Source organism: Coregonus lavaretus (genome assembly GCF_964263955.1).
Source record: "Coregonus lavaretus genome assembly, chromosome: 32".
Lineage (NCBI taxonomy): Eukaryota > Metazoa > Chordata > Actinopteri > Salmoniformes > Salmonidae > Coregonus > Coregonus lavaretus.
The window spans coordinates 23271342-23285553 of NC_140019.1; the positions used below are offsets into that span (position 1 = coordinate 23271342).

Below are 14212 nucleotides of genomic sequence, written 5' to 3' on the forward strand. Positions count from 1 at the left end.
TTGTAAGCGCTCCTGAGATCCAATTTGGTGAAGAAGCGCGCCCCGTGCAATGACTGTCACACTGGCTATGAGAGGCACTGTGTAACTGTACTTCACAGTGATCTGATTTAGACCTCGATAGTCAATGCACGGGCGTAAACCTCCATCCTTCTTCTTCACAAAAAAGAAACTTGAGGAGGCAGGTGAAGTGGAAGGCCGAATGTATCCCTGTCCCAGAGATTCGGAGACATATGTTTCCATAGCCGCCGTCTCCTCCTGAGACAGAGGATACACGTGACTCCTGGGAAGTGCTGTGCCTACCTGGAGAGATTTATTGCACAATCCCCCTGTCGATGGGGTGGTAGTTGAGTCGCCGCCTTTTTACAGAAGGCGAGAGCCAAATCGGCATATTCAGGGGGAATGTGCATAGTGGAGACGTGGTTTGGACTCTCCACCGTAGTTGCACCTATAGAGACACCTACACACCTCCCTGAGCACTGACGTGACCATCCCTTGAGAGCCCTCTGTTGCCACGAAATAGTGGGGTCATGAGAGGCCAACCAGGGAAGCCCCAACACCACAGGAAACGCTGGAGACTAATTCTCTCCTCGTGACCCTCCTGTGTTTTCATACATAGTGGAGCTGTGACCTCCCTAATCAGGCCCGACCCTAAAGGACGACTATCTAAGGCATGTACAGGGAAGGGCACATCAACAGGAACAATAGGGATCCCTAATCTACGTGCAAATGAACGGTCAATAAAGTTCCCAGCTGCGCCTGAATCTACTAGCGCCTTATGCTGGGAAGGCGGGGAAAACTCAGGAAATTCTATGCATACACTCATGTGCGCAACAGGGAGCTCTGGGTGAGTCGGGTGCCTCGACTCCCTGGGGATCCTCCCCAGCACCGACCAGCAGTGTGCCTTCTGTGGCCACAGTTGGTGCAAGAAATGGCCCCCCCTCCGGTCACCCTTAGAGCAGCACCTCCGAGCTCCATAGGGGTAGGGTCGTAGGTGCTGGGGGATGGAATGGACGGACCCTGACCCGGATGTCCGCGGGTGGCCAACAGGTTATCCAGCCGTATAGATAAATCCACCAGCTGGTCGAGGGTAAGGGTGGTGTCCCTGCATGCCAGCTCCCATTGAACGTCCTCACGTAGACTATACCGTTAATGGTCGATCAGGGCCCTCTCATTCCATCCCGCGCTGACAGCCAAGGTCCTGAAGTCCAGTGCGAAGTCCTGTGTGCTCCTCTTCCCCTGTCTGAGGTGGAACAAGCGTTCCCCCGCCGCTCTCCCCTCAGGTGGATGATCGAAGACCGCCCAGAAGCGGCGGGTGAAATCCTCATAGCGAACCAACGCTGCGTCTATTCCTCCCCAATCGGCGTTGGCCCACTCAAGCGCTCTCCCAGACAGACAGGAGATGAGGGCGGACACGCTCTCGTATCCCGAGGGAGCCGGGTGGATGGTCGCCAGGTAGAGCTCCACCTGGAGCAGGAACCGCTGGCACCCGGCAGCCATCCCATCATATGCCCTCGGGAGCAGGAGCCGAATCCCACTGGGTCCAGGTGACGGAGGGATGGACATCGGTGTGGGTTGATCTGAAGTTGATGGGTTTGTGGGAAAACCCCCTCTCTCCCATCGCTCCATGGTCTGCAACACGCGATCCATGGCTGTGCCAAGATTCTGGAGCATCGTCGCGTGCTGCTGGACGCGCTCCTCCACTGGTACCGGAGGACTGGATGCACCTGCTGACTCCATATGAGGTGTGTGTTTCTGTCAAGTGTCAATGTGCAGCGGTAGGATGGAGTCAGGCGCAGGACACAGAACTGAGTAAACAACGTACTCGAAAAATAAACAACACTAATCTCCACGCAGGGAAAACACACCAGCTCACATACGTCTTAGACACAAAACAAAGAACAAACACGCACAAAACCATGTGGGAACCAGAGGGTTAAATAGGGAAATAATATAATGTAATGGGAACCAGGTGTGTACAATCAAGACAAAACAAATGGAAAAAGAAACGTAGATCGGTGGCAGCTAGAAAGCCGGTGACGAAGGAGAGGCACCAACTTCGGCGGAAGTCGTGACAATTTTACCCATCTACCAATAGGTGCCCTTCTTTGCGAGGCATTGGAAAACCTACCTAGCCTTTGTGGTTGAATGTGGGTTTGAAAGTTACTGGACAGGTGTAAAAACGAAAGTCAAAGGGTGTGAATACATTCTGAAGGCACTGTAGAGATCAAATGGACCACAACCTTCACATCATTGATATTTTTCATTTGGAATTTGCCCTCGGAAGATTGCGCCCTCAGACCTTCACATTGAGACTGAACATCAGTGTAGATCAGTCATCACCTAGCTTAATCTACGTCCCCACTCCAATTCTCATTGGTTAGCCATAGCATTTCAAGCCCTGGAGATCTGTGGAATGTGTGTAAACAGATCTAGGTCTAGAAGCTCTGCCTGAAGGGAACATCCAGGGACCGACCAATGAAAGAGTGACTTGTGACTCTCTTTAACCAACCCAACCCCCACTACTCACTTCCTGGTGGGAAACGGGAAGTGTTGCAACACCATCACTACTGATGTTTGTGAGGCTAACGCAGGACTTACTGGAGCTGGCAGGCGTTTAATAACCTCCCTTATCATGAGATGACTGGTCTCAGATGGTATTTGCTATTTGAGAAGGTATGTGTGGGGTTCATGTTTGCAGGCTTTTTCCCTTTTTAACCTTGCTTCCTCAAAAGTTGCATCTTAGGTGTATATTTTCATTTCTCTTCAAACTTTGTATTGAGTGTGATGTGTAGACTGTGACGATTCATTTTAAGGTGAAAGCTAATCATGACATTTTTGAAAACTTTTTTTGTATAAATGGGATTGAAATGGATAGTTTTTTTTTTCCTCTTTTCGTAAAATGCAAAAGATCTGAGTGAAACCAGTGGGTCAAGTCTGATGTGTGGTGTTGACGTATGACCTCTACCAATGTTTTGATGATCATAGATTAACACGCAGCCAAACAAATAGCTTAATACTTAGCCTAATGTGTTTGTTTTAGCCTGTAGCCTACCTCAATCTTGCTGTCTCATACTAGGAAATGCTACACTATATTCAAAGTAGTACAACCCAAGTCATCTCTGAACATGCTGATAGCCTGTGAAAATGAAAACATGCCACGCTTACTGTAGACACACACACACACAGGGTTTAACCTGTGTGTGTGCATACTGTATAGAGAGAGCGACTGACAAACACTGCTGCTTTTAAACTCACACATAGCCGACATACTCTCTCTCTCTCACACACACACACACACACACACACAGCCATGTTTTACCTGTGTGTGTTGTGTTCTACCCTACAGCTGATGATCTTTGGCTTCTTCCTTTGTCTGGATGCCTTCCTCTATGTGTTCACTTTGCTGCCCCTGCGGGTGCTGCTGGCCCTGCTACACCTCTTCACCCTGCCCTGCTGCGGCCTCCGGTGAGCCCACGCACACAAACACACAGACTCTCTGGGTCGCTATAGAAATGCCGTGAATAGATCTGAAATGCATGTCTATTCTACCAAATGTATTTCTATCTGAACGTTCCGTAAATGTGTGCCCTGTTGAACGCAGCTCTGACACTGACGAAGAAACACTGCATGATTGGATTGGAATGAAGGGTGCTACGTGACCACTACCATATCTATCTATAACATAGATGATTCTTTATGTTACAACATAAGGGGTTAATAGGGCAATATGTATAGGGCTATATAGATAGGGCCATCTCACCCAGTTTTCCCCCAAAATAGGCCTAGTTCCCCAAGTGGGGAATAATCCTAATTTTGAGTGTGTAACTCAAACGTTCACGTAAATAACACCCTGATATGAATGAGATTTGCATGAAAACTGGAGTTTGCTCATATCTCTAGTTAGGATTCTGCCTTTCTGACGACTGATCCATACGTAAGCTAGGTTTATACTGTACAGTAAGTATTGTACTCACTCAGTTTGCCTGTGACTGGTCTGTACAAAGATCACTCTCTTCCCTTACCTTCTTTCCCTGCAGGGCAAACGTATGCCCCTACTGCAATCGGAGCAGGTATGCTCGTCTCACGCCTGCCACAGCTTCATCATTTATATTTATGGTTTCACCATCTCCGTCTTGTTTGTCCTGACATGCAGCTTTGTGCTGTATTCTTCATGCTCCATGCTAAAGCCACTGAGGGGCCATTTTGGATTAGTAGTGTTCACAAACAGGGCTGTGCTCGCCACGGCAACACGTATACTAAACTGTACGCTTTCCCTGCAAGGGCCTAGATACAGGGCCTATAGAAAGTCTACACCCCCCTTGGATTTCTTCACATTTTATTGTGTTACAAAGTGGGATTCAAATGGATTGAATTGTCATTATTTGTCAACAAAATACTCTAATGTCAAAGTGGAAGAAAAATTCATACTTTTTAAGAAGATTAATGAAAAATAAAACACTAATATACCTTGGATAGATAAGTATTCACCCCTCGTAGTCAACACATGTTAGAAACATATTTAGCAGCGATTACAGATATGAGTCTTTCTAGGTAAGTCTCTTAAGAGCTTTGCACACCTGCATTGTGCTAGAGAGCAATTTTTAAGTCTTGCCATAGATTTTCATGCAGACTTAAGTAAACTGTAACTTTGCCACTCAGACACATTCACTGACTTCTTGGTAAGCAACTCTAGTACAGATTTGGCTTTGTGTTGTAGGTTATTGTCCTGCTGAAAGGTGAATTCCTCTCCCAGTGTCTGGTGTAAAGCAGACTGAAGCAGGTTTTCCTCTAGGATTTTGCCTACGCTTAGCTCCATTCCGTTTCTTTTCATCCTGAAAAACTCCCCAGTCTTTGCCGATGTCAAGCATACCATACCATGATGCAGCCACACCATGCTTGAAAATAAGGAAGCAGTTACTCAGTGATGTGTTGTGTTGGATTTGCCCCAAACATAAGGCTTTGCATTTAGGCCATAAAGTGTATTCCTTTGATGTGTATTTTTGCAGTATTACTTTAGTGCCTTGTTGCATACATATGCATATTGGAATATTTTTATTCTGTATATTTGTATTCTTTTCACTCTGTCATTATTGTGGAGTCACAACAAGGTTGTTGATCCATCCTCAGTTTTCTCCCATCACAGCCATTGAACTCTGTAACTGTTTTAAAATTACCAATGGCCTCATGGTGAAATCCCTGAGCAGTTTCCTTCCTGTCCTGCAGCTCAGTTCAGAAGGACGACTGCATCTTTGACGTGTCTAGGTGGTTTAATACATCATCCACAGGATAATTATTATCTTGACCATGCTTAAAGATACCGTATATTCAATGTCTGATTTGTTATTGTTACCAATCATTGCCCTTCTTTATGAGGCTTTCGAAAAGCTCCCTGGTCTTTTGTAGTTGAAATTCAGAACTTGACTGAGGGACCTTACAGATGTTGTATGTATGGGGGACAGAGGAAGGGTTAGTCATTCAAGAATCATGTCAACCCCAAATAACTTATGTGATTTGTTAAGGGTCGAAATTTACTTGTGAACTAATTTAGGCTTGTTTAGACAAAGGAGGTGAATACTTATGCAACGACTATATTTTAGTTATTGAATTTGTATTAAGTTGTAAAAATGTGTTGAATTTTCTTTTCACTTTGACATTATGGAGTATTGTTTGTAGATCAATGACAAACATGGCAATTCAATCTATTTCAATCCCACTTTGTAATGCAACAAAATGTGAAAAAAGTGAAAGGTGTAGACTTTCTATAGGCCCTGTACATAGTGGACATGGTTTCTTCAACAAGACTGGCCCATCAAACTGAATTCCAGGGTATAGGCCTAACAAAACTCCAGTCTTGTTGAAATGCTCAATATCAAATTACAACACACCAACAATGTGAAGTTCTCCTTGTTGGGTTGAGGACTCCTGTGTGAGATTTATCTCCAGAGTATGTACGGTACGCAGAATGTTATTTTTTACATTTTAGTCATTTAGCAGACGCTCTTATCCAGAGTGAGTGCATACATATATATATTTTTTATACTGGCCCACAACCCTGGCGTTGCAAGCGCCATGCTCTACCAACTGAGCTACACGTAGGCCTAATTGAAGGACTGATTGGAGAATGGAGGCCTGCAGCTTGCGGGGAGGCTGTGGTAGTGTATGGGTGATAGCTGTGCACTGCAGATGCTTAGTTAGACATCGCATCAACAGATGGCTTGAGCTCTCAGCTCCTGGAGTTATAGCACCCTGACTCTGTCCATCCTCACATGAACACATAAGTCGTAATCATGCACTGTGACTGACTGCTAGCTTTATTGAAGTATTTTCTTGGAAAACATTAGATAATTATGTGATAATTATTGACCACATCTCAAATGAGCCTCCAGAGTTGAGGATGTGATGTTGTTGAACATGGTTTATAAGCCTTAGCTTGAAAACATCAGAAAAATGAACCTGATCCACTCCATACAGAAAATGCCTATAAATTGCATAGGTTATTTGCCAAGTCCACTCCTATGGATCTTTGAGTGTCGTTTTTGGGTGTTTGGCCGTTACCCTGTCATTTTTTTGGATGTCGTAGTAGGCCAAAGATAATGTATTGTAATTTCAGTAGTTCAAACGTTGCCGTAACTGAGGAACAGCTGTGTCGGCACACTGAATCTTTCAAATCTGTGATGCCCCAAGAAAGGTTAAATGTATTTTTTTTTTTTTATCCGCACCTCCGAGAACCAGGACTTTGTCCAGAAGTCTGTTCCTCTCACACAGCACAGCTCACCGCTGATGGCTGTAGCCTTTGTGGGATCCGTTTGATGATGCTGCATGCCCTTTGTGTCTGTCTGCATGGCAGCGAAGCATGACTGACCTTTATACACACACACACACACACACACACACACACACACACACACACACACCTGCTGCAGTCAGTCAGTCAGCTAGGGGGCTATCAGATTCATGGTGCAGGCTGGTGGGGGTGGGGTGTGTCACAGGGCCTGGCATACACTGGCATACACTGGCATGACAGAGTACACATTTTACTTGAATAGCCTAAGCAGTGTGATGTTATGGGTCACTAACTGGCCACTCCTCAGCAAAGATCCAATAGAATGTGGCAGAGTGCTATGTCTGAGTCCAGCCAATAGATGGTGGTAGAGCACAGGAAGTGAATTCCTCTTGTTTATACCCCTGTATGAATTGGCATATAAAATAATATATTCTGTATCCTTGAGGCTGATCTCTATTAGATTTGCTTTCACTTATTCAGGCGAATCCCAAAACGTGCACCCGGGAGTTGCCTTTCATTTAGCCTACTCATTATGGGTGTAACATACATTAAAAAGGCAGGCTATGTGAATAATATTATAATGTTCATGTGACAGATTTGGTGAGCTACTTCATTCAGCCCCCCCAACCATCTACTTATGTGTTGAATGATTGATCCCACCCTGATCAACCTGAGTTCACACAGTTTCATATTCATAATGTTAATGCTGCTTAATAAAAAATAGTAATGGATGTTAAAAATAACTGGACAGTCATTCTACTGGGGGTATTAAACCACTTTGACTCACACATGACACGTTGACCTTCTATAGCCTAATAGTGCAATCAACATCCCAAGGTTCACTGTGGGAGAATCTCAATTACATACTCCTCACGTCCTCTCGCCTCCTTAAAACCCATTGGATGAGAAAGGCAAAGGTCCTTCCCCTCTGACCTTCTCCTCCAATGGGTTTTGAGAAGGAGGTGAGGAGAGAGGACATGAGGAGTATGTAATTGAGATTCTCCCAATGTCATATCGCATACCGGTGTTACCACACACAGTAGGCCTACTTGTACTGAATAGTAGCAAACAAATGAAATTAGATTTGTGTGTGTATACATGTGCATGCATACAAATAGATATGACTAAGCTCTATGTGTAACGTGTATGTGTGTTCTGCCAGTGGCTCGCTCCTGCTGCAGCCGGCCCAGGTGTGTGACATCTTAAAGGGACTGATAATGGTGCTGTGCTACTCCATGATGCACTACGTGGACTACAGCATGATGTACCACCTGATCCGGGGACAGTCCGTCATCAAACTCTATATCATCTACAACATGCTGGAGGTATAATGGGTTGGAGCTGTTTGTACTAATCTGATCTAATACAGTTCCTCTATAGCTCTCACTGATCCAGTCATGTATGGTCAGAGAGTAGTTTAAGGAACAGGAATGAAGTATTTGATTAGGGCCTCCGATACCCTATTTCATCTGAAATGGAGCAGGTGATATAACCCATACTAAGGCCTAGAGAAGTGTTACAGCTGTAATCTTTCATAGTCTACCACCCATTATAAACTGGGTGGTTCGAGCCCTGAATGCTGATTGGCTGACAGCCGTGGTATATCAGACTGTATACCATGGGTATGACAACATTTATTTTTACTGCTCTAATTACGTCGGTAACCAGTTTATAATAGCAGTAAGGCACATCGGGGGTTTGTGGTATATGGCCAATACACCACGGCTAAGGGCTGTATCCAGGCACTCCGCGTTGCGTCATGCGTAAGAACATCCCTTAGCCGTGGTATATTGGCTATATCCCACACCCCCTCGTGCCTTATTGCTTAATTATATCACTTACAGGTCGAAAGTCACTTCATTAACCCATGCTGAACTTGACTTAACTACTTACCTTCCCTCTTTAGGTAGCCGACAGGCTGTTCTCGTCGTTTGGCCAAGACATCCTTGACGCGCTCTACTGGACGGCCACAGAGCCCAAAGAGAGGAAGAGAGACAGCATAGGGCTCATCCCCCATTTCATCATGGCTGTGTTCTACGTCTGTATCCTTAATGGAGAACTAGGAAGTGCACACAGGAAGTACTCTGCTGAAGGAATTTGTCATCTCTCAACTTCTATCATCATGCTGGCGTCACTTTTCAGTTAGTGTTGTTTTTGTTATTGGAAAAGGTGTCCACTATCAATGATATGTCAACAATGTGAACACACTCAAACACACAGCCCTTACTGCAGCTGATGCTATTGCCATCATGTTCATTATTTTCCTGAGCCTCTGTCTCAGTCCTGCATGCCATCCTCATCATGGTCCAGGCGTCAACGCTCAACGTGGCTTTCAACTCCCACAATAAGTCCCTGCTGACCATTATGATGTCCAACAATGTGAGTACACACACACACACACACACAAACAAACAAACAAACAAACAAACAAACATGTAATGCTAACATTTAGAGGACACTAAAATACATTTTCCTCTATTTCCTGCATAAACAGTTTGTGGAGATCAAAGGAAGTGTGTTCAAGAAGTTTGAGAAGAACAACCTCTTTCAGATGTCCAACAGTGGTGAGTTACTGTAACACATTCCATATGCATTATACTGTACATTTAAGTGTGCTATAGACAGTATCTTCAACACTATTAGCTAGTTCGCTGGTTCAAAACACCCAACTTTTACGGTGCTCTGAGTTGTTTACGGTGCTCTCCGTGTCTCTCTGTCTCTCTCTGTCTCTCTCAGCTGTGTCTCTCTCTCTCTCTCTGCTGTTTCTGTCTCTCTCTCTGCTGTTTCTGTCTCTCTCTCTCTGCTGTCTCGCTCTCTCTCTCTCTGTCTCTCTGTGTCTCTCTCTGTGTCTCTCTCTCGCTCTCTGTGTCTCTCTCTCTCTCTCTCGCTGTGTCTCTCTCTCTCTCTCTCTCTGTGTCTCTCGCTCTCTTTCTGTCTCTCGCTCTCTTTCTGTCTCTCGCTCTCTGTCTGTCTCTCTCTCTCTTTCTTTCTGTCTCTCTCTCTCTTTCTTTCTTTCTCTCTCTCGCTCTCGCTCTCTCTATGTGTCTCTCTCTCTCTCTCTCTCTGTCTCTCGCTCTCTCTATGTGTCTCTCTCTCACTCACTCATACCCCAAAAGAGATGCGCTATGGATTTAATGCTTTCTGAACTCCCTCTTTGTGCCAGCTGGCTGCATGTTTTCATCTTTGTTGCTGTCATTCTGCACAAATGAAAGGACACGAAAATAAGCTTGAATCATTTCCCCCTCTTGCAATTTGCTCCCACCTTTGAAGATCCAGCAATTTAGCAAGTTACACTTGGTTCCAGACCACACAGGATTTCCGATAAATATGATATTTATGCCAAATGGTGTGTGTACCTTTGAAAGTACATGGGAAAAAGGATACCCTATTTGTTGATACTACATATTCATTGTTGTTATGTTGGTACATGATTCTAAGTAATAAGTAGTTACCAATATGCCTTTATTTGTATCTTAGATATCAAGGAACGTTTCACCAGCTATGTGCTCCTGCTCATCGTCTGCCTCAGGAACATGGAGCAGTTCTCCTGGAACCCAGGTAACCATTTCACACACATTACAGCTAGACAGGTCATGGCTAGAAGCTTTTGTCTTCCTAAAAACCTTTTCCTAATTCTCCTAACCTGCTGTGTAAGTTCTCTTAACCTGCTACGAAAAGTATATTTATTACATTTTTGGGGGGGTGTTTTTTTACACCTTTTTCTCCCCAATTTCGTGATATCCAATTGGTAGTTAGTCTTGTCCCATCGCTGCAACTCCCGTGCGGACTTGGGAGAGGCGAAGGTCGAGAGCCATGCGTCCTCCGAAACACGACCCCGCCAAGCCACAATGCTTCTTGACACACTGCTCGCTTAACCCGGAAGCCAGCCACACCAATGTGTCGGAGGAAACACTGTACAGCTGGTGACCTTGTCAGCGTGCATGCGCCCGGCCCGCCACAAGGAGTCGCTAGAGCGCGATGTGACAAGGACAACCCGGCCGGCCAAACCCTCCCCTAACCAGGACGACGCTGGGCCAATTGTGCATCGCCTCATGGGTCTCCCGGTCACGGCCAGCTGTGACACAGCCTGGGCTCGAACCCGGGTCTGTATTGACGCCTCTAGCACTGCGATGCAGTGCCTTAGACCGCTGCGCCACTCGGGAGGCCCTCAAAAAGTCAAATCTGACAAAAGCTGTATCCCATCTATTCAAAACGAGCTAAACATGCTTGGATCCATTTTATTATGTTCACAGGAACAGGTGCATTTTTCATCAATGTTGTAGCATGTCGGCTACAGTCTGTATTGAACTAAGAAATGATTTCTGTAACACTAGATTACTGCTACTGTTACATCAATCCCCCTGAATCCTGGTACTCTTTTAAAGGCGTTTCATCCACTCCCTAGTGGTGATAGGAGGGAGCGAGGAGAGTAAGGCTGCACTTTCTGACAGCTCTCTTAATCAAGTCAGCTGGCGCTGTCATTCCCCCTCGCCAGCCACAGCCTCCCAAGACAGATTTGGAATGTCAGCAACGGTCATGATGCTAATGTCGTACACTGACATAGTCTGACCTTATGGTATGACCTAGACCTCATCCAAAAACATTTGGGCAGACTTGCGGACCCAGATATGAGTGTGATGAAGATTGTACTGTGTCTTGTGTTCAAGCCAAATCAAATACTTTTTCTTCCTGTGACGGAATGTATTGGTACTAAGCCTAAAACAAGATACATGATTAAACCAAGAAATCATGAAATGTACAATTGAGTCAATTAAAAAGAAAGACCAGACATTCGGTAAGGTAATGAAGGAATAGTGTACATTTAGAATTCAGCTCAATGTTATTATCCACCCAGAGATTTCGTTTCACTTCACAAGTCAGTTGTCTTGTCTCTGTGTGTTTCCAGATCATCTCTGGGTGTTGTTACCTGACGTCTTCATGGTGATCGCCTCAGAGATCGCCGTGGACATCATCAAACACGCCTTCATCACCAAGTTCAACGAGATCACGGCAGATGTAAGGATGGATCACAGAGATGATAATTAATGATTTGATGACTGAAAATCATTCATACAGTTTGCAGTTGCACACCAAGAGGGAACAGTGTATTTTGAGGTCAATCAAGGAAGTTAATTGAAACTCCCCATTCACAACTAAAAAAATCTGCATTAGGAATAAATGATGCTTATTGAATGGGAATTTAATTAAGAAATTGATTAAATTTCAACATAATTGACCTCAACCCTGCGGAAAACACACAAAACACACATTTCCCTCTGGGTGTGTGACTGTGAAATGTAAGGATGTTCACTGGAGAGGGTCTGCTCTGTTCAAGTCTGAAGGATTACTGTGGTTGGCCCTTGTTGGATTTCACGGTGGCTTAGGCAGCAAAAATAGCGTGGCGCTGTTGTTTAGCCAGTCCTCCACACACTGCTGTGTGCCTCAACCTCTTTAGCGTGCCGTGGTCCCCTCCCCTCCTCTGCCCTCTTTCTAAATCGCAACACATCACATTATGCCATAATAGGCCTACTGGGCTACCACACCAAAAGCCAGCAACATCCTCAGCCTCATAAACTGGATTATAGCTGCTCCATATCCCACCGTCAATCGTGACCCATTCCCAGCACTTGTGTGGTGAGAAACCTTGCCTAAGACCTGAAGGCTTTAGCTCGAAGGGCTAACACAGTCTTGTGGCGAACAGGAGACCTGGGTTTGAATCCAGTCGGATACATTGGTGCCAAGCCTCTGCGGGGAGGAGTTGGTCATGGGGGGAGGAGTGTAATGGTGGCGGTTCGGTGAACCATACTCACATGATAAGTAACCTTCCCTAAAACCAGAAAACGACCCAGGCTTTATCTCAGCCAGCTAACACAGTCGTCAGATCCAGTCAGTCACTTGTGGTCTAGTCTAGTGTTGTCAATGTGTTTCTCAGAGCCATAGCAGATGGTTACAAGCTTCATATCAAACAACAACCATAGCGATACAGTATAGCAATAACTATAGGGGTGCATCTCTGTGATAGTAACATGTCTGTTTTGTTCCACAGGTATACAGTGAATACAGAGCCAGCTTGGCCTTCGATCTCGTCAGCAGTCGGCAGAAAAACGTACATAGTAGCATCTCTCGAACACAGTGATTAGGCATCCAGTTCCATTATCCCTACTGTTTTAATCAATGGGTTTTGTACACTGGTGTAATTTTGATGTGTAATTGAGGCTTTTTTGTCAATGGGCAGGCCTGCACAGACTACAGTGACTCTGTAGCCAGAAGAATGGGCTTCATTCCTCTTCCTCTTGCAGTCCTGGTAAGATCAGCTTTGTACAACAGTCCAATGCAGTGTTTCCCCTACCGTTGTATGTAGATACAGTGTGCAACTCGGCACTAATTATATGCTTTGTTTTATTGGTATCAATCAAGGAACAGTTCCGTCTTTTATGAAATAGTTTATTTGTTTCAGGACAATGTAGTTGACTTAGAACTCCATTTTGTGGCATTGACTTGAGGACTGATAAACTGTTACTACTTCCTTACCACTGTCACATGCAACAATGTTTCTGCTGAAGGTTTTCTTTTCTGTTGTAATTGACAGCTAATCCGAGTGGTGATGAGTTCAGTGAATGTACAGGGAGCCCTGTCCTACTCCTGTGTGTTCCTCTTCTACTTGGGGTAAGACTCCAATCAAGTTCTTATTCTTTGTCATGTATGATGATTTGCATTTACATAGCACCTCTTCCACCACCTAAATGTATTCACTTTACACGTTTCATAGACAAACTCGCTCTGTCAGTCATGCAATACAGGTAGAATTAATTGTTAGCATAGCAGTCCCACTAAATTCGATATGTATTTTCTATGTGGATGTTTGTGCCAGTCTGATCCCATTTGAGGTACGTTAGCATGAGCCTTCTGCTTGGCTTTGATAGGGCTTAGGCTTTTATTTTTCTCACCATTTTGATTCTGTAATCGAACCCACAGTTGCTGATGCTCCAGATACTCAACTAGTCTCAAGAAGGCCAGTTTTATTGCTTCTTTAATCAGCACAACAGTTTTCAGCTGTGCTAACATAATTGCAAAAGGGTTTTCTAATGATCAATTAGCCATTTTTAAATGATAAACTTGGATTAGCAAACACAACGTGCAATTGGAACACAGGACTGATGGTTGCTGATAATGTAGCCTATTTTGATATTCCATTAAAAATCAAACGTTTTCAGCTACAATAGCCATTTACAACATTAACAATGTCTACATTGTATTTCTGATCTATTTTAATTTAATGGACAAAAAAATAGCTTTTCTTTCCAAAACAAGAACATTTCTAAGTGACCCCAAACCTTTGAACGGTAGTGTATATAATAAAATCTAGACCTGTCCACAATGAAAGAACACTCAATTACTACAGTATGCTGCTCTTGTGGGCAAATAACA

The 14212-nt window shown here is 44.5% G+C and overlaps 1 protein-coding gene across 1 annotated transcript in view; it reads left to right on the forward strand.

Annotated features, from left to right (window-relative positions):
* The window catches only part of LOC311107873 (transmembrane anterior posterior transformation protein 1 homolog), a gene marked incomplete at its 5' end in the record, with an annotated part of 29620 nt that overhangs the window by 8837 nt on the left and 6571 nt on the right, over window positions 1-14212 (forward strand). The window contains 10 exons of the mRNA XM_084150451.1: window positions 3347-3465; window positions 7947-8109; window positions 8691-8826; window positions 9066-9163; window positions 9279-9348; window positions 10262-10342; window positions 11691-11800; window positions 12831-12890; window positions 13020-13088; window positions 13374-13450. Coding sequence (XP_084006577.1) covers window positions 3347-3465; window positions 7947-8109; window positions 8691-8826; window positions 9066-9163; window positions 9279-9348; window positions 10262-10342; window positions 11691-11800; window positions 12831-12890; window positions 13020-13088; window positions 13374-13450 — 983 coding nt within the window. The remainder of the gene's footprint in view (window positions 1-3346; window positions 3466-7946; window positions 8110-8690; window positions 8827-9065; window positions 9164-9278; window positions 9349-10261; window positions 10343-11690; window positions 11801-12830; window positions 12891-13019; window positions 13089-13373; window positions 13451-14212) is intronic.